The sequence below is a fragment of the Myotis daubentonii genome, chromosome 10 (genome assembly GCF_963259705.1).
Source record: "Myotis daubentonii chromosome 10, mMyoDau2.1, whole genome shotgun sequence".
NCBI lineage: Eukaryota > Metazoa > Chordata > Mammalia > Chiroptera > Vespertilionidae > Myotis > Myotis daubentonii.
In genome coordinates this window covers 27,254,352-27,279,003 of record NC_081849.1, presented here as the reverse complement: position 1 = coordinate 27,279,003, position 24,652 = coordinate 27,254,352, and the positions used below count along the sequence as shown (strand labels likewise).

The 24,652-nt window shown below is 40.8% G+C and overlaps 1 protein-coding gene across 1 annotated transcript in view; it reads right to left on the bottom strand.

Moving 5' to 3' along the window:
* The window catches only part of EXOC4 (exocyst complex component 4), a 753,652-nt gene that overhangs the window by 55,781 nt on the left and 673,219 nt on the right, over window positions 1-24,652 (bottom strand). The window contains exon 15 of the mRNA XM_059711814.1: window positions 11,854-11,995. Coding sequence (XP_059567797.1) covers window positions 11,854-11,995 — 142 coding nt within the window. The remainder of the gene's footprint in view (window positions 1-11,853; window positions 11,996-24,652) is intronic.

Sequence of the window (24,652 nt, the reverse complement as noted above, 5' to 3'; positions counted from 1 at the left end):
CTTAGGCGACCCTTGTGAAAGGGTCGTTCGACCCCCAAAGGGGTCGCGACCCACAGGTTGAGAACCGCTGCTATAACACATTGCATTGTGTGTTCACCACCCCAAGTCAAGTCTCCTTCCATCACCATTTACCCTCCCTGTACCCTCTTCTACCTCCTCCACCCCCTCTTCATTTATTTTTTGGTAGATTCAGTAACTGCCAAAGATGTTTGAGGTGGGTGAGAATTGGCTACTTCATTACCTTTGTATTACATTGAAATGAAAAGCAAGTTTCAGTCTAAATATCACACACATAGGTATTTATTTAAAAAAGAAAACAGAAACACCATCCATAGTTCACACAGGCCATTCTCTGACCTCAATGAAGTCCTAACTCTCTATTGTTTTGGATGCATGTCTCTGATGCTCCTGGTGGGAGATATGACACAATTCGGGTCAGGATTCTATTACCCTTATAGTTGGCATCAGGTAACAAGAAATATTCCTAAACACATGGTCGCAAAAACCTTGGGCATTATCCCCAGTGATGCAAACACAGACTTGACTACCATCTTTCTAAGTCGGGTTTACTGAGAAATAATTTATAAGCAGGAAAATTCACCCTATTTAGGGTCCTATTCTATGAGTTTTGACAAATGCATACAGTCATGTAAGCACCAGCATAATCATTACAGAATAGTCTTATCACTCCCAGAATTTCCTTGTCCCCTTTGAAGTCAACCTCTACTGAAACCCCAAGCTCTTGCAACCACTGATGTATATTTCCTGTCCCATGGTTTCAACTCCTCCAGAATGCCACCTCAATGGAATTGTATAGAATGCCGCCTTTGGAGTTTGGCTTCCTTTACTCTGCATTAAGGGTTTGAGATAAATCCATGTTGTTCATTCCTTATTATGGCTGAGCAGTCCCCCACATATGGATGTACCACAATTTCATTCTTCACCAGGTGACATCTGGGTTGTTTCAAGTTTGGGGTGATTATGAATGAGGCAGCTTCATGTACATGTTTTTGTATACATTTTCATTTCTCTTGGGTAAATACCTAAAAGTGGATTGGTGGGTCATATGGTAGGTGTATATTTAATTTTATAAGAAACTGCAAAACAGTTTTCCAAAGTAGCTGTGCCTTTTCCTATCCCACCAGCAACGTGCAAAGGTTCCAGTTGCTCCACATCTTCCACCAGCACCTAGTGTTGTCAGTTTTCTTAAATTTTAGCTCTACTAAGGTATAACTGGCACGTTATAGTCGTAAGATATTTAAAGTGTTTTGATATAGGTATACATTGTTAAAGGATTCCCCCATCTAACTAAATAACACCTTTATCACCTCACATATCTATTCCTTTTTTTAGTGTGAACATTTATGTTCTAATCTAGTAGCAAATTTAAATTACACAATACAGTGTTATTAACTATAGGCACTATGTTTTACATTAAATCCCCAGGCCTTATTAATCTTATAATGAAAGTCTGTACCCTTTCCCCAATCCCTTCCCATTTCCTCCACTCCCCCAGCCACCAATTACTTCTCTTTATTTAGATTCCGCATATACTAATACCATGACTATTTGTCTTTCCTTGTCTGGCTTATTTCACTTAGCAAAATGCCCTCACACATTTGTTAGGTAAAAATAAGTGCCGTCATTCTAATAGATGTGTAGTGACACCTCACTACGGTTTTAATTTATGTTTCCTAATGACTGAGGATGTTGGGCATATTCATAGGCTTATCTGCTATCATATATCTTGGTGTTCACGTCATTTGCCTACTTTTTTAATTAGGCTGTTGTCTTACTAACTTTTGAGAGTTCATTCTATTTTTTCTGGAGGCAAGTCTTTTATTAGATATGCATTTTGCAAATATTTTCTACCAGTCTTTTCTTTTTTTTCCACATAAACTTCTTAGTCTATTAATCCTCTCATGAAAAATCTGCAGTCACCACAGAGAAAGTCAGAAGAATCTTTACTCCTCCTGTTGTCCAGTCTCCAGCTCACTTTCTGCAGCACCAACGCTGGCCTTTGCAGACCCCTGACTTTGGTCATCCTGTTTTTGCCTTCCTTTCTCTGAGCGCTTCTTCTCATATAGGTTATGTCTTGTGAGTCTGTGTTTGGGTTCATTTTTCTTTGCATAACCCCAGGAATCATAAATCATGCCAAAGCCAGCTGAAATGCCACCACCAAAAATGGGTTCTGAATCCAAACACAAAGATGACATCTGCTGTGGTTTAATACATTTTGGCTACTTCCCCTCAAATTTCTGTCTGAAGCACTGTTGATGATGGGTGAAGGACGTCAATGATTATTTGTTTCCGCTGAGGTAGTTTGTTGTCATAAACTTCCTGGTCTGGACAGTCTCTGTGCTGCTCATGATGGCAGCCAACCCTGAGGCAGCCAGGGGGAAAAGAGGCACTTTTTCCCCCCCCACTTTACCAGTATCTTTCAAAGAATGGTTTTAAATTTTGATGAAGTTCAATTTATCATTTATTTCCTTAATGGACAGTGCTTTAGGTGTTAGATTTAAGACTCTTTGCCTAGGCAAACTCACTCAATTTTTTCATGTGTTTTCTTCTAGAAGTTTTAAAGCTTTAGGTTTTACATTTAGATCTAGAATCTATTTTGAGCTAAGTTGTGTATAGTACGTGCTATATTCTTATAACCTGTTCATGCAAGAGAATAGAAATATCTCGACTAACGGTTCATTTTCATGACGGGGGCTCATCTTAACAGCTGCTAAGCAACTCATGACTAATTGCACCAATAAAAGCTCATTTTGACATTCACGTGCTAACTGGCAAAATGTACAGTTTTGATCAAGATACCAGTAAATGCACTGGTCACAGAATCCTCTAGAATCTGATTTTCTAATATAATGAAAGTCAATCAACCCTGGAGAAGGATTAATGATGAGGGAAATTGATTAGCACTGTGGTTGAAATTTAAACTAAATAGCTCTTAATTGAAAATAAAATGAAACCATCAATGCTAAGGTATTTTTATAATAAATTATAAATATTATAACTCAGACAATGGGAAGACCAGGGACAAAGGCCTGTGTGAACGGAGGGCAGTTTCAGGGGGTGATGAGCTGCTCCTTCCGGTACACACAGATCACAGGACAGAGCACGAGGTGAGCTTGGGGAGATGGGCAGGGCCAGGTCATCATGGGCTTTGGAGGCCATCTGCGGACTCTGGATTTTGAGAAGCCATAGGGAGCCTCAGAAGGATTTTAGGAGGTGAAATGATATCATTGGATATGAGCTTTGGCAAGATCACTCTGGCACAGGATAAAGGGTGGATTGATGGTGGAGGGTGGAAGAAAGTGGAAGTAGAGAGACTAAGTACTTAGGACATTGTTACAGATTGGAAGTGAGAGCTTATGAGATCCTGAGGTGAGGGGCAGAGAAGAGAAATAGACACTGTCTTAAGGTACCAACTTCCTCTCCCAAAATGGCCAGAGATGAAAAAGAAATTAAAGTAGTCATTGACAAACATCAAACTTGAAAAAAGTGTTCGTTTTTTTCCTTTTCTTTTGAATTCTGACATGTTGTTGCTGACCTTAATATGCCTTTGGCATTATGGTTTTCTGCAAATATTGTTGATTACACAGCAGGATGGTTGATTTTCAGGAAGTGCACACTTAGGATCCCAATAGTGACAGGCAGTGGCTCTTGAACCCACTTGGATTCCTGCTGATGGTGAGAATCAGCTGATAAAGGTGACATTCTTTGCATCCTGGGCTCAAATGGCAACCTAATTTTCTTATAACATTCAAATAGGAAAAAATACTGACCAATATTTTATGGTCTCACTATGTCTTTCATTTCTTGGGGGTGTCATTTGCCTTATGTTTCAAACTTTGGAAAGTTGGTGGTTAAATGTGACCTACAGTGACGCAGGTAAACTGTCAAATGCTCTTTGGATGGGTTCTTCAACACAGAACCTACTGGATTTGAGGACCCTTTAACATTGAACTTTAACAATAGTAAAGAAAATATGGACTATGGCTATAAAAATTGGGGACGATAAGACAAAAAATTGGCATTTGAAGTTGTTCTGGACTTCTTGCTAGCATTTCCCATTACTTTTTTTTTCCTATCTATGCTCTTACTAGTGTCTCCTTGGGTAAAAATGCCAGAGGCAGTGCTTTCCAGCCACCTTTTCATTGTACCAGTTCTGGACAAAAAGTCCTAAGTTCTAATTCTTTCCTAGCAGGAAAGGAAAAGAACAAACACGAACTGATTATTCTTATACAAGGATGGTGTTGGCCATGCAGCACCTCTGTATCTTTCAAAATACATATAGTGAACTCCTAAGTGAAAACAGAATCTCAAAATCAATTAATTTTCTTTAACGAGAAACAGATTTTATTTGGGGAAACAGCACTTATTTTATCTGGGTTTGGTCTCAAACCAGCTAATTCTCAAAGGTGACTGATCTTTTTATTGAGCATCTATTATACAGAGGGACTCTTCCTGGTTCTTGGGCCATCACAGTGAACAAGACTCACCTGATTCCTGTCTTCTGGGAGCTAACTGTCTCTTCCCACTGTGGACACTTTGCAGTCTGCTCTATTTTAACATTATTATACTACAGTATAAGGATTTGCTTGAGATATGTCTTATTCATTTTGTAAACTGATTATCATCACCAACAGTAAAAATAAAATAAAAAGCTTAGTACTGTGACAAGAAATGAATAAAATGTGTGAACATTTACTATCGAAGCCATACATGGGGTGTTCTATCCAGTTTTATACACCATACTTTAAAGAAACAAAGACAAATGGAGCATATGCATGAGAAAGCAACCTGAATGTTGGAATCATGTTATATGAGGAGGTGAAGACATTCAACTTAGAAAAAACAAACATGTTTAGTGTTCACAGTAAAAGTCAAGGAAAGAAAATTCTGCATCCAGAACTCTAAAACTCAGCATTTTTTGTTATTTATTTTTAAAATGACCTTCTTCTGTTTTCAGACTAATGTTGGAGGAGTATAGCAGTGGATGTTACAGCACCAAATGGTTCCTTGTAGAGTTAATAAATAATGACTAAAACATGTTCAGCATTATAGAATAGTACTGCCAAGATGTAGAAAAACAAAAAGGGCAGAATAGAGGTTAAGGATTTAAAAGATTTTACTCAAACGTGTTGTAAACATCCCACCTGGAATTAACTACACTACAAGCAGATAATTCTAAATGGAGAACACATCCTGTGCCCGCACAATCAAAGTATAATTCCAGGAGCGGGGATAGTAATGAATTCGATGTTCTCTTGTTTTTCTGTGTGACCCAGGTAAAAGAGACATCAGAATGTTACTGGTGGTTTCGTTCTTTTATGCTTATTGCATTTACTTACTCACAGAAAACACCTGTCATGCTACAAATAAATAGAAAACAAATCTAAAACTTATTGTAAATCAAATCAGAATACAGAAGAAAAGCCTTATTCCTGGACAGCTGAATATAAGAAATAAGTTCAGGTTGGAACCAAGATGGTGGCATAGGTAAACACCGGTACTCGCCACATCTCACAACCACAACAGAATTACAACTAAAATACAGAACAACCATCATTCAGAACCACCTGAAAGCTGGCTGATTGTCTGTCCTAAAACTAGAGAAGTAAAGAAAATACAAGACTTGTAGGAGGGGTGGAGGCGTGCCGCTGTGGAGGCCTCACATGAGGAACAAGGGGTCCCAGCCTCACATCAGACTTCCAGAGCTGGGAATAGAAGTCCCTGTAACTTTGGGCTATAAAAACCAGTGAGGATTGTGGCTGAGTGACATGGAGGCTCCTGGAGACCCAGGTAGTCCCTCTTAAAGGGCCAGCACATGAACTTAAATGGTCCTGCTTCCTCTGAGCTCCAGTGCTGGGGCAATGTTCGAGGGAAGGGTAGGAAGTGCCTGACACACATAGGGAGGAACTGAATTGTTTGGCATCGGGACAGGAACTTGGGAGATGGCTTTATCCCAGACAGGGGTGCTTGCAGGGGTCTTTGTGCCTGTGCTGGGACCTCCCCTGTTGCAGAGCTGACTGGCGGCCATATCTGAGTTTCCATAGTGTGGTCCACACTATTCATTCTGCCCTGGTGATTCCATGAGACTCGGCCCCATCCAATTTGCAGCCCCACCCAGAGTGTTTGCAATAGCTTTTCCATATGAATGGCATGTCCTAGCTCAGGCTTCAGACTTCCCTAAAATTTCTTAAACAAGCAGCGGCTGGCATCACCATGCCCCAAAACAACCAGTAAAAGGCCCAAGACTAGGCACTAGCACTAGACTGCCTTGCTTCACAGCTGGGCCTCACCTGGGCACTTCCAAGCTCAATACAAGTAGCAGCCATCTGCAGATCTCTCTGTAGCTCTTGCCTGGTGGTCCCAGTCAGTGGCTGACTTTGCATCTCCTGGGAGACCCCAGAGCCAGTGCACTGGGTGGACAGTTTTAGACCATACTAGATTACAACTCTACATATCCACATGCGACACACTCAAGGGACAGATTCAGTGAGCACCAAAGCCCCACTGAAGCTGGTCCTGCTCCATAGGGGTATCTCTGCAAAGCAGCTCTTCCACCTTAGTCACAGCTGGTCCCCACAGCCAATTGGCCTGCAGGGCAATTCCTTTCAGTGACGCCAACAACAATCAAGACTCAAGTACAAAAAGACTGCAAACAGCCCACATAGGGGCATACCTAGAGTGCCAGCTCAGGTGACTGGGCAGGTTGAGCCAGTGGGCCCTATAGGATACGTACTACACAAGGCCACTTGAACAAATCCAGGAAACATAGCAGCTCTACCTAATACATAGAAACAAACACAGGGAAGCAGCCAAAATGAGGAGACAAAGAAACATGTCACAAATGAAAGAAATGGAAGTGAGCAAACTACTGGATACAGAGTTCAAAACAATGGTTATAAGGTTATTCAAGGATCTTAATGAGAGCTTCAAGGGACTCAGTGAGACTTTCAAGGATCTTAGTGAGAATTTCAAAGACATGGAAAAGGACCAGTCAGAAATTAAGCATACACTAATTGAAATAAAGAATAATTTACAGGGATTCAACAGTAGAGAATATCTAGAATCAAATAATCGATTTGGAATATGAGGAAGCGAAAACACCCAATCAGAAGAGCAAAAAGAAAAAAAAAAATGAAGATAGTATAAGGAGCCTCTGGGACAACTTCAAGCGTACAAACATTCATATTATGGGGGTACCAGAAGGAGAAGAGAGAAAGTGAGATATTGAAACCTATTTGAAGAAATAATGACAGAAAACTTCCCCTACCTGGTGAAAGAAATAGACTTACAAGTCCAGGAAGCACAGAGAACCCCAAACAAGAGGAATCCAAAGAGGCCCACACCAAGACACATCATAATTAAAATGCCAAAGGCTAAAGACAGAGAGGATCTTAAAAGCAGCAAGAAAAAAGCAGTTAGTTAGTTACAAGGGTGAGCTCATACAACTGTCAGCTGATTTTTCAACAGAAACTTTGTAGGCCAGAAAGGAGTGGTAAGAAATATTCAAAGTGATGAATAGCAAGGACCCACAACCAAGATTACTGTACTCAGCAAAGTTATCATATAGAATTAAAGGTCAGATAAAGAACTTCACAGACAAGAAAAAGCTAAAGGTATTCATCACCACCAAACCAGTATTACATGAAATGTTGAAAGGTATTCTTTAAGAAGGGAAAAAGTAAGAGAAATAGGATGAAAAAGAAGAAGAAAAAATATGAACAATAAAATGGCAATAAATACATATCTACCAAAAATAGAGTCTAAAAATCAAAATAAAGGAACAAGAAATCTAATGAACAAAATAAAATAGTGAATAAAATATAATCAGAGGCATGGAAACATGCTGGAAACCAAGATCAACAGTAATTAATATAAATGTGAGGAATCTGGCAGAAGGCTGACCAGGACTCCTTTTGATATTAACAGGGTGAATATTTACATTTTATTACCTGCTGCTGACACAATGGCCTAAAGCAAACTCCCCCAAAACCTGACAATCTTAGTGTTTACTAAACATTACCATTGATATGTCTGTTTGCATTCCTAAAAGGCAATTGTGTATTCTAGTAAATAATAGTAGTTGGGAATGGAGACTCAGCAAGAACTTGACTGCTATGGTCGAGTTTTCCTCTGGTTTCCCCCGGTATCAAAATTAATATTTTGTCTTGTATGTCATTTGTGCGTCAGCTCTTCCTCCAAGCCTTTGAACCCTGAAAGCCATGCTGGCCGTGGACTTTCACAGAAACATGGAACACACTGACGAATCTCAGAGGGAAGGGGGGGGGGGAGGCAGGAAGAGACTAACCAAAGATCTTATATGTATAATGCATTACCTATGGACACAGACAATAGGGTGGTGAAGAGCTGGGGTGGGGCAGGAACCAGATGGAGGAGGGCAAGGGGGGAAAAAAGAGAGACATCTGTAATACTCTCAACAATAAATATTTTTTTAAGAAGAAATAAGTTCAGAAATAATGCTAAGATAGACTTCCAAATCTATGATGCTCCTTATCTTGTTCCACTCACAGGTGCTCACAAGCAATAAAGAAGTAACTCACTGAACAAGATAATGAAGAATAAAAAAAGCAAGTGTCATACAAAAGAAGTGACATTAACAAGACATTATCATTTAGGCTTTACCTGGGCACACTGAAAGATATCCACGTTCTAACTAGAGTCTAAACCAGTGATGGTGAACCTTCTGAGCTCGGCGTGTCAGCATTTTGAAAAACCCTAACTTAACTCTGGTGCCGTGTCACATAAAGAAATTTTTTGATATTTGCAACCATAGTAAAACAAAGATTTATATTTTGATATTTATTTTATATATTTAAATGCCATTTAACAAAGAAAAATCAATCAAAAAAATGAGTTCGCATGTCACCTCTGACACGCATGTCATAGGTTCGCCATCACTGGTCTAAACAGTTGTATGAACCAAAATCCTATTTACATTTAAAAGTCTAAATCTAGTAAAGACTCCAAAAGAAAAAAAAATACTCTATCAACTTTAACAATGTCTCCTAGTCATCTAGAAGAAAATGTATTGCTATACACTCTCTAATCCTAAGATTTCTGATCCTTAAGTTTCAAGTCTATATCCAACTGCCTATTTGACATTGCTACCTAGATGTCTACTAAGCATCTTCAACTGAACATCTCCAAAATAGAATTCGTGATTTCCATCTCTCGCTCAACCTTTTTCTTCCCTTGGTCTTTCTCACCTCCGTCAATGGCTTTGGCATCCACACAACTGCTGTGGTCCCAAAGCTGTTGGTTCTCCTTGAGCCCTTTCCCCCTCACTGCTTCCAGTCCCTGCGCCCAATCTGATCTACTAACAAGTTCTATCGGCTCTACCTTCACAATGTGTCTCAAGTCCAACATTCTCACATGCCCACCTCCGTCATGCTGGTGCTCATAATGGTTTCAACTGGTCACTCTGCTTCCACTCATACCTCTCCCTGAAATTCCTTTTCCATTTACAGCCAAAGTGATCTTTTAAAAATGTGAATGGATGTCTGACTTATTTAGCTTTGCATGATATTCTCAAGATCCATCCATGTTGTTGCAAATAGCAGTATTTCATTTTTTCTTATGGCTGAGTAGTATTCCATTGTATATATGTACCATATTTTTACCCAATCATAAACATGCTAAGTGAAACAACTCAGACAGAAAAAGTCAAAAAATATATGTGGGATATAAAATTGAGAGTAAGAAATGAACAAACAAGAAAAACAAACAGAAACTCATAGGCACAGGCAATAGTATAGTGCAGTGATGGCGAACCTATGACACGCGTGTCAGAGGTGACATGCGAACTCGCTTTTTTGGTTATTTTTCTTTGTTAAATGGCATTTAAATATATAAAATAAATATCAAAAATATAAGTCTTTGTTTTACTGTGGTTGCAAATATTAAAAAATTTCTATATGTGACACGGCACCAGAGCTAAGTTAGGGTTTTTCAAAATGCTGACACGCCGAGCTCAAAAGGTTCGCCATCACTGGTGTAGTGATTACCAGAGGGAAGGGGTTGGTGGGGTAGTGAAGGATAAAAGGGGTCAAATACATGGTGACAGAAAAAGACTAGACTTTGGGTGGCAAATGCATAATCCAACATACAGGTGATGTATCACAGAAATGTACTCTTGAGTCCTATATAATTTTATTAACCAATGTCACCCCAATAAATTTAATTTTTATAAAAAATTGAAAAAAAAGTGAATGAATGATGAATGAATAAATATGTCTCCCCTGCTTAAAAACCTCACACGGCTTCTTAATGCACCTGAAATAAAATGTGAACTGTTCACTTGGTCTGTAAGACCCTAGAATGTGTCAGGTTCCATGACCCCACATAACCAGGCTCCAGCCCACTCCTTTACCTACCCTTTCACTCTACCCTCTCCTCCCCCCCCCCCCCCCCCCCCCCCGGAGTGACAACCAGCTGAACGCCTCTCTCTTCCAAGCCTGATTTTGTCTCAGGACCTTGTGGTGTTTCTCCCTCAGAGAGTCTGAAGCCCTTTCCCCTAGGTCTTTGTACAGATGGCTCCTTCTTGTTACCGTGCCACATTTCCTCTGCCCACTCTATCTAAAAAACACACACACACAAAACTCCCGCTTTCTCATCCACCTCAGCCATTCCCGGCACTGCCCAGGGTGACAGCACTGGCCACAGGGAGGCGCTGGAGCACTGGGAACGTGACTAGGCCAACGTTCAATGTGATGTGAGTGTAAAATCTGCAGATTTCAAAGGCTTGGGACAAAAAAATACAAATGTCTCATTTATAATGTTTATGTTAATTGCATGTTGAAATGATATTTTGGTTATACTGGATTAAATAAAATATGTTATAATTTACACAATTATAAATTGTATTCTTTTTTCAAATGTGACTTGTAGAAAATTTAAATTATCTATTTGGGTCACGTGTAGCTCATTTTATATTTCTATTGGATAGCACTGCTCGATTCCATTTTGCCATTTCCTTGTTTGGGTTGCTCTTATCTGAAATCATCTTTTTCGTTTACTCATTGGCTATTTCCCCGTTAGAATGTAATTCCAGGGGAGTAGGGACCTTCGGTGTTTTTCCATTCCTATATCCCAACTTTTAGAACACTACCTGGCACAAAGAAGGCACACAAATGAATGAATCAACAGGTAAAGGCTCCCTAGTCTTTTCATCCTGGCCTTTCCATATATGTAATAACAGCAGTTATCAAAGTACTCAGAATATTCTATACTGCAGGGGAAGAAATAAGAGGCCATTATTTTCATGAATTATTATTTTAACTTACTCTCTCCTATTGGGTTTTAAGATCTTGAAGGGAGGGACCATCATTCCTGAATCTCTATACTACCTTCTTGATCAGCAGAGCACTTTAGTAAAAACATCAGTGACAATAAAATCACCATAATCACAAAGCTATCACATTTTGCATCCTTACTATGTAACAGGCATTGTATTAATTATGTCATTTATAAAATCTACAAGTTAGGAATTCTTGTTTCCATTTTTAAGATGAGGAAACTGAGGGTTAGTAAATGTAACTGTCTCAAGATCAACTAGCCATCTGGTATAGACATTCAAATCCAGGTCATTCTGATATCACAAGCCTTGCAAACTCTGAATCACCGTGTTCACAATACAACATGCGCTCAAAAAACTGCAGAGTCACCGAATAACACTACAAATCACATCCAGTGTAAAAAAGGAACAACACTGATGATAATAAAAAAATTATGGTGATATTTTCCAGAAAAAAAGCAAGTGATTTATGGCCCACGGTGGGTTTCAATCTTGGCGTCTTGTGGGTGGCCCAGTCATACCTGACTTCCAGATGCAGCACCAGCAGGCAGCGGTCGGCCATGTCCTGGAAAGATCTGGCAAGCTCACTCAGTGTCTGCATGATCTGCTCCGACACCGGGGGCAGATCCATGTTCGTGTGACCATCTTGAGCAGGAGAAAGCACTGGAGAAAGGGGAGAGGACAAACACGAATCATTTCTCTACATGCCTACTGGGGTTTGAAATGACATGTAATTTTGTTGTTCATCATGTTGCTTTTACCAATTTGGCTAATGCTAGTGTTGGCAGCATTAGACGTCCAAGACAGGATAGACTATTTCTGTCCTTGATTAAACACAGAAACCCAGATGATTGAATCTGTTTGCAGAATGACAAAAAACAGACCTTCAGAGTTGGAAGTGACCTCAACAGTCATCTGGCCCAGCCACGTGGTCTATGCTTGTGTCATTTACACATCTGCAGGTGGCTGTTCAGTTTCGGGTGGCACACCCACACAAATGTTTGTGAAAGGGCTCTCAACACCTTCTGAGGCAGCCGAGCCAATCTCTGAAGGATCTGACCATCCTACATCAAGTCATATCTGTCTGCCCTGATCTTGCCAACTTTGCAGTCATTCTCGTATGTGTCAGCACTTCAAGTATTAAAGACATCGCCTTTGGCTTCTTTGAAGTCTTCCCTTTCCAGGCTAAATGTCCGTCCCCTGTTTTTCAATGATTCTTTAAATAAATGAATTCAATAATTTTACAGTTCTCATACTTCACCAATAAAAACATCCTGGCTATTCTGTATCTCCCTTGAAATGTGGAATGCAGGACCACACACAATAAATACTGCAGAAGGAAAAAATACATTGGGGTCTGGCCTGTCTAGAGAGAGCTATCTCCTCCTTCCATGTAGATGCCACATTGCTTGCACGTAAGGCTAAGGTGTTCAGGGGGCAGGCCGTGGTTTTATGTTCTACTTGAACTCATATAGAGCTCATAGTCAACTAAAAGTCCTATAAAGGTCTTTTTGGAAATTTTTATAAAGCTAACTTCTATATCTTTCCCAAGTAATTGACACAATATTCAATAGCACTTGGACATTGCCTTCAGGAAAAGACTGAGCAGCAGAAATGTGAACTATATTTGTTTATGTCTAGGTTTCTGTTATGTACCCAGTTTTCCACAATCTCTCAAAGGCTGCCAATAGTAATTTCGCAATTTCATTCAAAAGATCTTTTAGTTCTCTAGAGCCTCAAAGACTAGCCCTGAGTCCTGTCCCCACTACTTACTATATGGAAACCAAGGGTTAGTGAATGTAACTAACTGTAAATGTAACTAACTGTCTTATAATTAAGAGGTAATTACTTAAATTCTGTCGGCCTGTTTCTTTTTCTATAATATGGAGATAATAGTACCTAGAGCATGAGGTTGTTGGGAGTATTGAATAGATTAATGTAGATAAAACTCTTTGACCAATAGCACATAAAACTCAATATTAACATAAATAATAAACACAAATAATAAGTATTCATTAGCATTTGATTTGTCCAGGTTAAGAAGCTTAATTATAGCAACATGTTACTTAAAAGCTAATTCTATCCATCTTGAAGTCCAATTTCCATTTATCAGTTATTTTTGCTTTTCCATCTGAAAATTCTTCTCCTGATTGGAGGACGCAATGTCCTTTGGATGTGGCCAGGCACTACTGACGAAGTGCCAGGAGGTGTTCACCTTCAGGGTAGGGAGTCAACATCTGGCTGCAGCTGCATCTACAGTTATGGGCTGTCAGGGCTGCATGGATGCCTAGATTCTGGCCAAGCCCGGAGAAGGGACCAGAGAGATAGTCAAGACTTAGAAGGATAGTTCTTCCCTATGGAACCAGACTTTAATAAATTATCACAGCAAACATGAAAAAAAGACTTTGTTTAAAGGAACTGATGCATAGGAGGAAGGGAGTGTAGCGAAGTAGACTTAAAATTATTTCCAGCCGTGGCATCATCTAAGGTGAACAGAGCTGGATCTGCAGGAGGCTCCATGCGAGGCAGAGCCACTCTCCTGTACTGTGAGCATGACTTATGTTCTCTCATCGCCAGGAGAGATCACCGCCTTCAGGCCTTCATTTGGCAGGTGGGGTGAAAGCAACCACAAGCAACACTGATGGAGTATTTCAAAGCATTTTAGGGCTTTTGAGCTCCTGGATTCCTCTGCTGTGTGACACTAACTGTGGCAGAGAGAGCTACTATGTATCCACGAAAAGAGGTAGAAATCAGATCCTGAAGAAATCGGACTCATGGTCTGAGGTTCAAAGTTCTACAGTGGTTTCCCCTCATCAGCAGGGGACACGTTCCAAGACTCCCAGCAGATTCCTCAAACCATGAATGGTACCCTACACAGACCTTGTTTTTTCCTACACATACACACCTTTTCACTTAAAGGAAGCACTGTACAGCTTCTCTTTTGTATTCAAATTACCAGCATCTTCTACTACTCTTGTGTTTGGGGGGCATTACTAAGTGAAATTAGGGTGACTGGAACCAGGCACTGTGACACCACGACAGCGGATCTGTAAGGGCTACTTACCAAGTGACTAATGGGAGGGTAGCACATACATTCGCTGAACAAAGGGATGAGTCAGGCAGGACAGAATAGGGTGCTGAGATTTCATCATCCTACTCAGAACAGTGTGCACTTTAAAACTTATGAATTGTTTGTTTCTGGAATTTTCTATTTAATACTTTTGGATTGCAGTTGCCTGCAGGTAACTGAAATCGTGGAAAGCAAAACCAGAGATAAGGGTGGACGGACTACTGTACTAATATCCCAAAGTCTATCAAAGGCATTCTGGACAAATTCCACCAAGAAAGTAAAAAACAACAACTGCTTTATTATAGAAATATATAATTTCATTATGTGTAGCAACCGAACATTGCCAAACTGAGCCATTAAAAAAAAAACAAGCAGCCATGGCCAGTGTTGCTTAATAGTTAGAGCATCGACCTGAGCATTGGAGGGTCAAGGTTTGATCCCCAGTCAAGGGGACGTGCCTGGGTTGCAGGTTCAATCCCTAGCCCTGGTCGGGGGAGGAGGAGCATACAGGAGGACACCACTCATTGTCTCTCTCTCACATCAATGTTTCTCTTTGTCTCCCTTTCCCTTTCCCCTGCCTTCCACTCTCTTTAAAAATCAATGGGACAGCCAAAACCGGTTTGGCTCAGTGGATGGAGAGCATCGGCCTGCGGACTGAAGGGTCCCAGGTTCGATTCCGGTCGAGGGCATGTACCTGGGTTGCGGGCACATCCCCAGTGGGAGATGTGCAGGAGGCGACTGATCGATGTTTCTCTCCCATCAATGTTTCTGACTCTGTATCTCTCTCTCCCTTCCTCTCTGTAAAAAATCAATAAAATATATTTTTAAAGAAATCAATGGGACAAATATCCTCACTCCTTTGGTGAGGATTTACAAAAACACACCAAAAAGACAAGTACAGTAACTTAATGGCAAGATAAAACTTGCAACAAGCGAGGTAAAAACAGTTTAGATAGCAGCACACTGCACATTTTGCTTGACTGTAATCTATAGCAAAAAGATAACACTTTAGTAAAGCAACATGAAAAATCATGCCCAGAGTTCTACTGAAAAGCTGGCTTGTGAATTCTTGAGGGCTCACTGAAGTTTACAAAGTTTTCTTAACAAGAAGGAGTACACGGAGCAAAGAAATGCTGAGAATGGCAAACAATGACAACACAAACAACCAATGAGCTCTTAAATGTCAAATGGAAATCTGCAAAAAAGCAAGGCTGACAGAATCTGCTGTTTGGGTGACTATAGTCAAGATAGGTTACTACACACACACACACACACACACACACACACACACACACACACACACACACACAAACCCTTTTAGAGGCTCCATGGTGTATATTTATCTTGGGGATTGCTTCGTTTCTGCAGAACACATATTGTGGGCTTTAAAGCTATTAGCACTCAATCATTTTATTAAGGTATGCACTTTATGCTGTTTTTCTGACACTGGGGCTGGGCCACATCAGGTCATTCACAACATGCTTGTTCCTCTTATAGCCTTTGCATAAAAGCAGGCATCTCCGAGACTCCTAGCTAACCATCTGCATGGCAATGTAGCTGGGCTTTCTATGCTAAACTGATTGGTTTATGAGGAAGCTGATTCTTGATCTCAGGGGCAAACCCTGCTTATTAGATAAAAAAACAGATACTTCCAACTTTCCTTTGTTCATTCCACTAGAGACTGGAAATCTAGAAATCTTCCCAGCCTAGCTTAGTGGTAATGATCCTCTAAGCTAGCGGTTCTCAACCTGTGGGTCCCGACCCCTTTGGTGGTCGAATGACCCTTTCATAGGGGTCGCCTAAGACCATCCTGCATATCAGATATTTACATTACGATTCATAACAGTAGCAACATTACAGTTATGAAGTAGCAACGAAAATAATTTTATGGTTGGGTCACCACATGAGGAGCTGTATTTAAAGGGCCAGAAGGTTGAGAACCACTGCGTCTAAGCATATTTTTCTTTGGCAACTTGACCTAACTATGGCTAATTCTGCGGCTCACCTTTTGACAGGGAAGCGAAACAACCCTAAAGCATCAATTGTTGTCACTAAAATTTTCTGGGTTTTATGCTCAAAAGCATCTTCAATACCACATGTTCATCCTTCCCTAGTGCTTGGCTAGCTCCTTTCCCCTTCTCAGCAACTTCCCCCAATTCATGTTGCTCTCCCAGACTCTTTGTCTTTCCTACTCTCCATTACTCCTCTCTTGAGGACCTCAGATTCTTATTAAGACTTCAAAAAAATTCTCAACACTTGCTTTCTCCATAGTCTTGCTTCCCATTAAGTCTTTCATGTGCCATAATCTGATTTCTGCCTTGGACGGTTTGTTAAATAATTATTCCGAGGATCATCACCAATGATAGCCTGCTGCCAACTCTATTGGGTGTTTCCCAGTATTAATCTCATTCAACACGGAAAGGCCATTTCTTTCTTGTAATTCTGTTTTCTTTTGCCTCATATGGCACCCTGTTCTTCAGGGTTTCCTTTCACAGCTCTGACACACTTTACATAGTTTCCTTGACTGGCTATTCTTCCTTTAGCCCACCCATAAATGCTGGTGTTCCCGAAGATTTTTTTCTATCGGTCGCTCTCACTTGTCATTCTATCTGTTCTCTGAGTGAGCTCATCCATTTTCATGGTTTTCGCTATTATCTAAGAATTGATGATTCCTAAATTTTATTTGATCAACTGTTTGCCAGCTATCTTTACCAGAACATCCCACAGGCATCTCAAATGCAATGAGCTCAAAACTAAACTCATTATCCATCTCTACCATCTGCCCTTTATCCTGAATTCTCTCTCAGTGGCATATCAATGTCGGAATCTCAGCTGCAAACATAAGAGTAATCGATTCTCTTCCTTCCCTCACTCTCCTCAACAAAGACTAATGTCTGCCCACTTTATTGCACAAATGTTTTCTTAACATATTTTGTCTTTTCTATGTCTACTGCGATTTTCTTGGTCTAGCTCTCTCTCTTCCATGGACTACTGGGACAGTCTCCTGACTGATGTCTTTGCCTTATGCCTTGTCCCTACTTAATTCAATCCTCCATATTTGGTTAATTAAATGTGAGTGAGGCAGTATTATTTATCTAAGACACACATTTGGCTATATTAATTTTTTATAAAAATCAATGATTTTTTAAAATTAAACAGAACAAGTGATTTAATTGGCCAACATAACAGGACAAATAATCCACATAATAGATTAATAAAGATCAGGAAAGAGAAGCAACGACTTGCCATTAACAGCTATAACTTTCCCCTTAGTTTCTTGAGTAGATGCCAGGGACAGAGTGGAAATAGGGAAGCAGTTCATTATAGCTCGTCTCCTTGGCTATTCAAAATCTTGCAAAAGTATAGCTTAAAGTGATTCCGGTCAAGCCCTACAGTCCAATCCCTATAAATTGGGTTGCCTTTAGAAGTCACTTTAATTTCATGAGGCCATCTTGCTGCAGCTGAGACGTGGGGGGTCTCCTCTCTTTTCTACTGACATAAAATCCTTGGCATATCAAACACCCAGCATCTCACAAGGAAAACCAACACACTAACTGTCATGGAGAAGCAATCAACGTAGGTCATTAGGATGTCTCAAGTGGTTCCACATCCTAATATTAACCAGACTGAAATCTGTTTAGGTCTTAAAATCAGTCAAAATTGGACTCATTCAGACCCAGAAGAGCATCTGTTTTCAAGGATGCAGCTGCTACACTTTTAATGGCAACTTACTGTGACTTGTTTAATTGATTCATATGAGGATGTCCTTGTGCATCTGCAATATTATCTAAAATTGTTACAATATTAGCTTAGACTGGGATCAGCTGTCATCAAAGTGATAAATTGAAAAGGGAAAGATGGTTATCACAGCAGGAAAAGAAAGGTTAACTCTGCAAATTCAAACTCTTTAGAAGATGGAAAAAAGACAATGAGGAATGATCCCATGAGATTTTCTCACTGGAAAACATTTCAGAAGATCACATTTTGGTGCAATCATTATTTCTGACTCCTCTTCCTATTTGTACAGAGAAATGACAGTCACTACAAAATGATCTCTGCTTCAACCTGGGTAAAATTATTTAATTTCCAGTCTTCAGTTTTCTAATTAGAAAATTGTGGTAATAGCACCTTCTTAACTCCTAGAACAATGTGTGATTAGCTTTTGTAAATAATTTTGAGATCCTTTGATTTTGTTACCTGGATGACATTTTTTAAAAAGTGAGAATGGGAATCCTGATTAGGCCTGTGACATTAAGAACTAATGGGGCTTACAGAGTCAATGGGGCTGTGACAAGAAGACCCTCCGTCTCACCTCTTTCCTCCTGTTAAGTGCCTGTGGGATATGCTACTACCAAGCTCAACATCAGGTTACAATGTAAGTGTTAGGCACTATAAATTCACAGTTCCAAGGTGCAATTTTAGTGTCAGCTAGCTCTATTCTCAGCCTTCTTATTTTCTCTGTACCACAATCCCTACTTTTTATTCATTCCCTTGAATTATTTACAAACTTATAAAAGCTAACTTTCCTCCACCCCAGTGTTTTGTGCACAGCAGGCACTTTATAAGTGTTTGTTAAACAAATTCTATATAGATAAACCTACTAGTTTCTGGAATGGATACATGACCTTCACATGCTGATGTATCTACTGTCTTATTAGCATCTAATTTGGGTTTTCTTAGGAAAGAGATGTCCTTTCTTATCTAAGTCAATGGCTCCAAATTAAAATCTCATGGTGACACTTTTTGATCACTTTCTCCTTCCTGAGACATATTTTTAACACCCAGCTAGCTATTCTTTGCAAAAGTCCTAGCTTTAGCCAGTACTACCAAGCCATTTATTTAGACACCCCTTCCCATCCTCCAGTCTATAACCTAGTTTTAAGTTCTTTTGTTCTGTTTCTACATAAGATGGACGTCATCTAAGAAACACATTTGGTGGGTTCTCTTTATTTTGCCTCCTATTTCAGAGGCAATGGTTCTTTTGTTCCCAGATAATAACTCTTTCTTTCCAGCCCAGATTTCCTCAGAAATTCTGGGTTGAGCTAGCAAAGCCAATGGATTTTTGAAAGCCAAAGTGCCGACTCAGATTGTTCCTTGACCTATAGAATTAGGATTGCAAAGAATGGGGACACAGGACACATTGTTCAGATTAGATCCCACGGGCGTAGTCAGCGCTGGAAGTACAGCTCCTCTCTCAGACACAATGCCCATCAGTGGATCCCTCTGTCTAATGGCTGTGCTGGGATGCTCAGCCTTTCACTGCTGCCCCGGAGGGGGGCTCTTCGTCCACTCTTACAGGGGACGAAGGGCAAATGGAAGGGATTTTTAAAAAATTGGACTGGGGAAAAGTAGATGAGATTCATTATCAAGAAGGAAACAAGATAAGGATGGGGGTAAGGTGAAGGTGTCTTATTTATATTTGCTTTGCTTGGTTCTATTCACCTAATTGATAATATATTGATGGTTAAAAAAAAATGCTTTCAGTTGCTACAGCAGGCAAAGACCTACTTCCTTGTCTATGGGACTATTTGTTATTTAAATGACCATGTACTACACCTTCCCCTTATTAATTACAAGACTACAGGCAACACAACTTCTTAGTGTTCTCTGTAACATCTCCTTCCCACTCCTTTCTCTTTCTCTTCTCCAAAATGCCTTGTTTCCCTAATTATAGAGAGTAACTCTTTGGGGAAGAACAGATATGCTTGTCCCTCTCACTGTCCAGGTAATGACATCTGTATGAGAATGTATTATTATGAGGCCAAAAAAAACAAAAAACCAAAAACCAAACCAAACACCCAAAGATCATATTTTTATAAAGAACCTAACTTCAGGGATGCTGCTTACGAGTAATTTTCATCTCCATGAAACCATTCTCTTTCCTGCAGCTTCCCAGATAAATAAAATGTATTCTTTTATTTTGTATTTCCTCTGGAATACATTTCTTAACAACTCTAAGCCTTATTTTCCACATTTATACAGGTTATGTTGCTGTGCGGGCCACTAGGGGACTTGGCCCCTCCCAAGGTGCCCACAGAGCTGGAGCACATCTTCTCAACTCTGGCACCTCTGCCTCCCTTTTGTGGCCGGAAACATTTCATCTCACACTGGATTTGCCTAAGTCAACGATTCTTGGTGCGCTGTAAGAATTTTTAAAACATTCCAACACCTGACTATTTGGTCAGGAACACTAACCTCTTTTCCCTTAGATTATAAAATAAAATAATGACAACAGCCAATACAACAATAGCCATCTGGTGTGAATGAATCAAAACTATACTTATTTTTTTGTCAGATGGACAAAATATGTATTTTTTGATGTGCCGCAGAATTTTAGAAATTAGTTTACGTGTGCCACGAGATGGAAAAGGTTGAAAATCGCTGGTAGAGTGTGAGATCCATGAGAACAGAAGCAATATGTTATTCTTCCAGAGCCTTTCATAGCCTGTGGTTCTTCTTACACTCAGCAATAATGCCTGTTGAGTTTAATCTTTAAGGACAAATCAAATAATTTTATATCCTTTCCCCCCATTATATCTTCACACAATGCCTTTGACCTAATGTCTTCCAAACAGTTCACTAGCCTGGAACATTATTCCACTTCGGGGTAGGAAGCTAAGCTCCAGAAAGGCTACGAAACTGAAGAATGGTTCCAAATATCGACCCACGTGGTGGGAACAAAGGAGATCCGTGTGCGGCACGCCGTGAAAAGCAAAACAAAAATAAAAACCCAGGTGAAAAGAATAGCTGTTTCCTTAGGCTACACAGGATAGGAGGCATTCTGCGCGGCCAGGATGCAGCACTGTCCGCAGAGGGAAAACCACATCCCCTTAATTAGGCGATAGGGCTTGCTGGTAGGTCACCAGCCGCGCAGGCCCAGGGCCTCCGAGACGGTTGGCATTAGGCTCCTGCTCTGTACAGTGCAAAGCAGCACAGACACGTGGTTTTCACACGTTGTGAGCAACAGAACAGACCTCAGCCTCTTTTGGACCTGGGGGGAAACATTAATATTGATTTTTCCTTTATTCCAAATAATCCTCACTGATGCTTCATGAAAACCTAATCATCTACTAAAAGGGCATGTAGTGAGGCCAGATCAGCTCCTGCTGGAAAGGGAAGTTACTAGAAACGGGGGGAAAAGCTAACGAACAGCTCGTCCTCCTGTGAAAGGCACTATTGTGGAGCCGTATGAGGCGGGAAGCCTTTTGTGTTTCTGTAAAACCCGCTTTAAAGAGCATCTTAAAATGTTAACAAATACTTAACTCAATATTTCAGGTGAATAAGCAACACAGATGCAAGTTTTAACAGAATTTTAGAGGCAAAAATATGGCGAAGGGCTAACATTTATCCATGTTATTAAAACAGCAGCCTCCCAGCTTCAGCATTTGTGAACCTCCCCGAGTCTTAGGGAGCGGCATAGTCACTGTAAATTGGAAACACTCGGCCCATTTACTAACGGCGAAACTGAGGCCACCAGAATAAAGCACGTTCTCCAACAGGACGCAGCAAGTGCGTGCCACGTTCCTATAGGTCTTTCTTCCGTTTATCTTTTCGAGTTTCCTTGTGTCAGGCAGCTGCATCCTTCAACAATTTAGAGCCAAGCTGAGAAAGAATCATTACCTTCTTCACTGAGAGCAAGTACAACCTCACTTTTATCCTTGTACCCCCAGAGTGCCATGCAGTTCCTGGAACCAGCAGGTAACTATCAAGTACAGTGAACAAGAAGGTGCCCTTTGGAGACAGACAGATCTGAGTTCAGATTCTGACTTTCTCTAGCATATGGGTGAACTTCCCTGGAACGTTCCCCTGTAAAAGGAGGACCCCCACACCTAACTCCCAGGATTCTGAAGATTAAAGGAGAAAAGATATAAATGCTTAGAGAATAGCGTTTAACATGCAAATGCTTACTATATGGCAATCGCTATTACTACTACTTCTATTTATTTATTCAATACAAATGTATTCAATAAATAAGTAATGAAACCCCAATGTGTTTCTCCTCCATTTATAGCTTTAAGTGGGCTTTGGAACAATTAGCTCTGTACATTCAAGGGCAAAGCGTCATGTGCTACTGTGACTCAGAGCAAACGTGGCCGAATCGTAGAAGCCCTGGTCACTCTGACCCGATCGCTGTGTGGACAACACAGATAACCGACTTATCTGGAAGACAGAGGGGACCTTGCCACGGAGCCTCGCAGTGTAGCTGGCACCGCTGCCTGTGACACATGCTGGAAGTAAGAAACAGGCAGAATGAAGTTGCTACCATGAGGTCCAGGATTTGTAGGTGGAAATCTGGCTAAGAGAACTGCTGGTCAGTGAGAATAGCGTGCACTTCTCCAGTGTGTGGTGAAGGGAACAGTGGAGTCCTGCTCCTTTCGTTTTGCTGGTGACAGATACTCTGTGCAGCCTCAATTGACGAGTCGGTGCCAAACACATACTGACTAATGCCTTGTGAAGGTTAATAATATACAGCCATATTTTTGTCTTTATATATTAGTTACACATGGATACTGTTCACACATCCATTCCAGTTTTGCTACATAATCCCTAGAATAATTAACAGTTCATATAGATGAATCTAGAATCAAGTTTCCTAAAAATCAAAAGATAGTCTTTTTTTTTTATGCCAGTTAAGGGTAAACTACATAGAAAAGCAATAATTTATCTGTCAGGTGATTTTATAATTTCAGGATATTGCCTCAAACTCTAAGTACTTTCCTTCCCCTGAGTAAAAAGATATGAGTGTTCTCATTAATGATGAACCCGATTGCCCTACCTATGACAACATTTCTTTCGGATTGACTACCTATGTGTAGGCTCAGAAAGTGGTTACATCCTGACTCAACCTCTTTATATAATCTTGGGCAAACTGCTAAACCTGTGAGTCAGCAACGGCACTCTCTGCCTAAGAGGAGCACTGTACGGATTCCATGAGATGACACATGTAAAGCATGCGCACCATGCTCGGCACAGTGAGCGCTCAGTAACCTGAGTCACTGCTGCTGGACCTCCTGGGAGGACCTGGAAGACTGCAACGCCTGCACTCACCTCATTCCTCAGGGAGACACCTTGCAGAACACTGGAGCCCGGTGGGCTTAGCTGTTCACAGGGCTAATGAGCAGGAAGGAAATAACATGTTGATCTATGAAGACATTTACACTCTATAAAATCATGACCTTTTGACCTTAAAGTAAGGAATTACAAAGTATCAGAACTACAGAATTCTGGAAATGGTGAAGACAAGCAGGAGAAAAATGGGACTGAGGGTGGCAGGTTTAAATGTTATCTTTTTATCTACAAAAGGGGAGGAAAGCCTTTCTCCAGAGTTGCCAATTTAATAAAGGAGGTGGTATTTCAGGCAGGCATGAGGAAGTGGTAGTTTATATTTATATTTGCATTTATATTTATAATCAGCATCTGTTTTATGGTCACAGTTTATTCCCCTGCCAGAGGCACTGTGAGGAGAGCAGAGATGAAATACGCAGGGAGGTGTCTATACGGTAGAGTAAGGGAGTCACAATTATGAAATCTATATAGCCGTGACATGTCAACCTGGAATGATAGGAATTATTTTCATTTGAGGAGACAGAAATTGTGTTATAAATTATTTCAATATACAGGACTTCTATTAAGGCTAAAACAGTTGAGATGGCCTTATTTTGGAAAGATTTTTTTTATATTTACTACTATAGAAGATGTGTTACTTTACTCGCTTTCTTGGGAATATATTCCCCTTGATAATACCCTAGGTTAAATTTACTATAGAAAGTAAGACAGGAAAATACCTTATGACCCTGTCTACTGTCAAGTCAGCATCATCTCCAGCCACTGCCTGGGGAAGAGGAATATCTATATACTAGGGGCCCGGTGCACGAAATTCGTGCACTGGGTGTGTGTGGGGGGGAGTGTCCCTCAGCCCAGCCTGCCCCCTCTCACATACTGGGAGCCCTCAGGCGTTGACCCCCATCACCCTCCAATCGCAGGATCAGCCCCTTGCCCAGGCCTGACGCCTCTGGCTGAGGCATCCGGCCCGGGCAGCGGGGACCCGCAGCTGCAGTGGCCCCATGATCGTGGGCTTCGCTTTAGGCCCAGGCAAGGGACCCCTAGCTCCTGGGACTGCCAGCTTCGACCATGCCCAGCTCCCATCGCTGGTTCCACCCCTACTTCCTGCTATCACTGGCCAGGGTGGAAAAGGCACCTGATTCTCCGATCATGGCTGGGGGGCAGGGCAAAGGCGGCCCTAGGGCCGC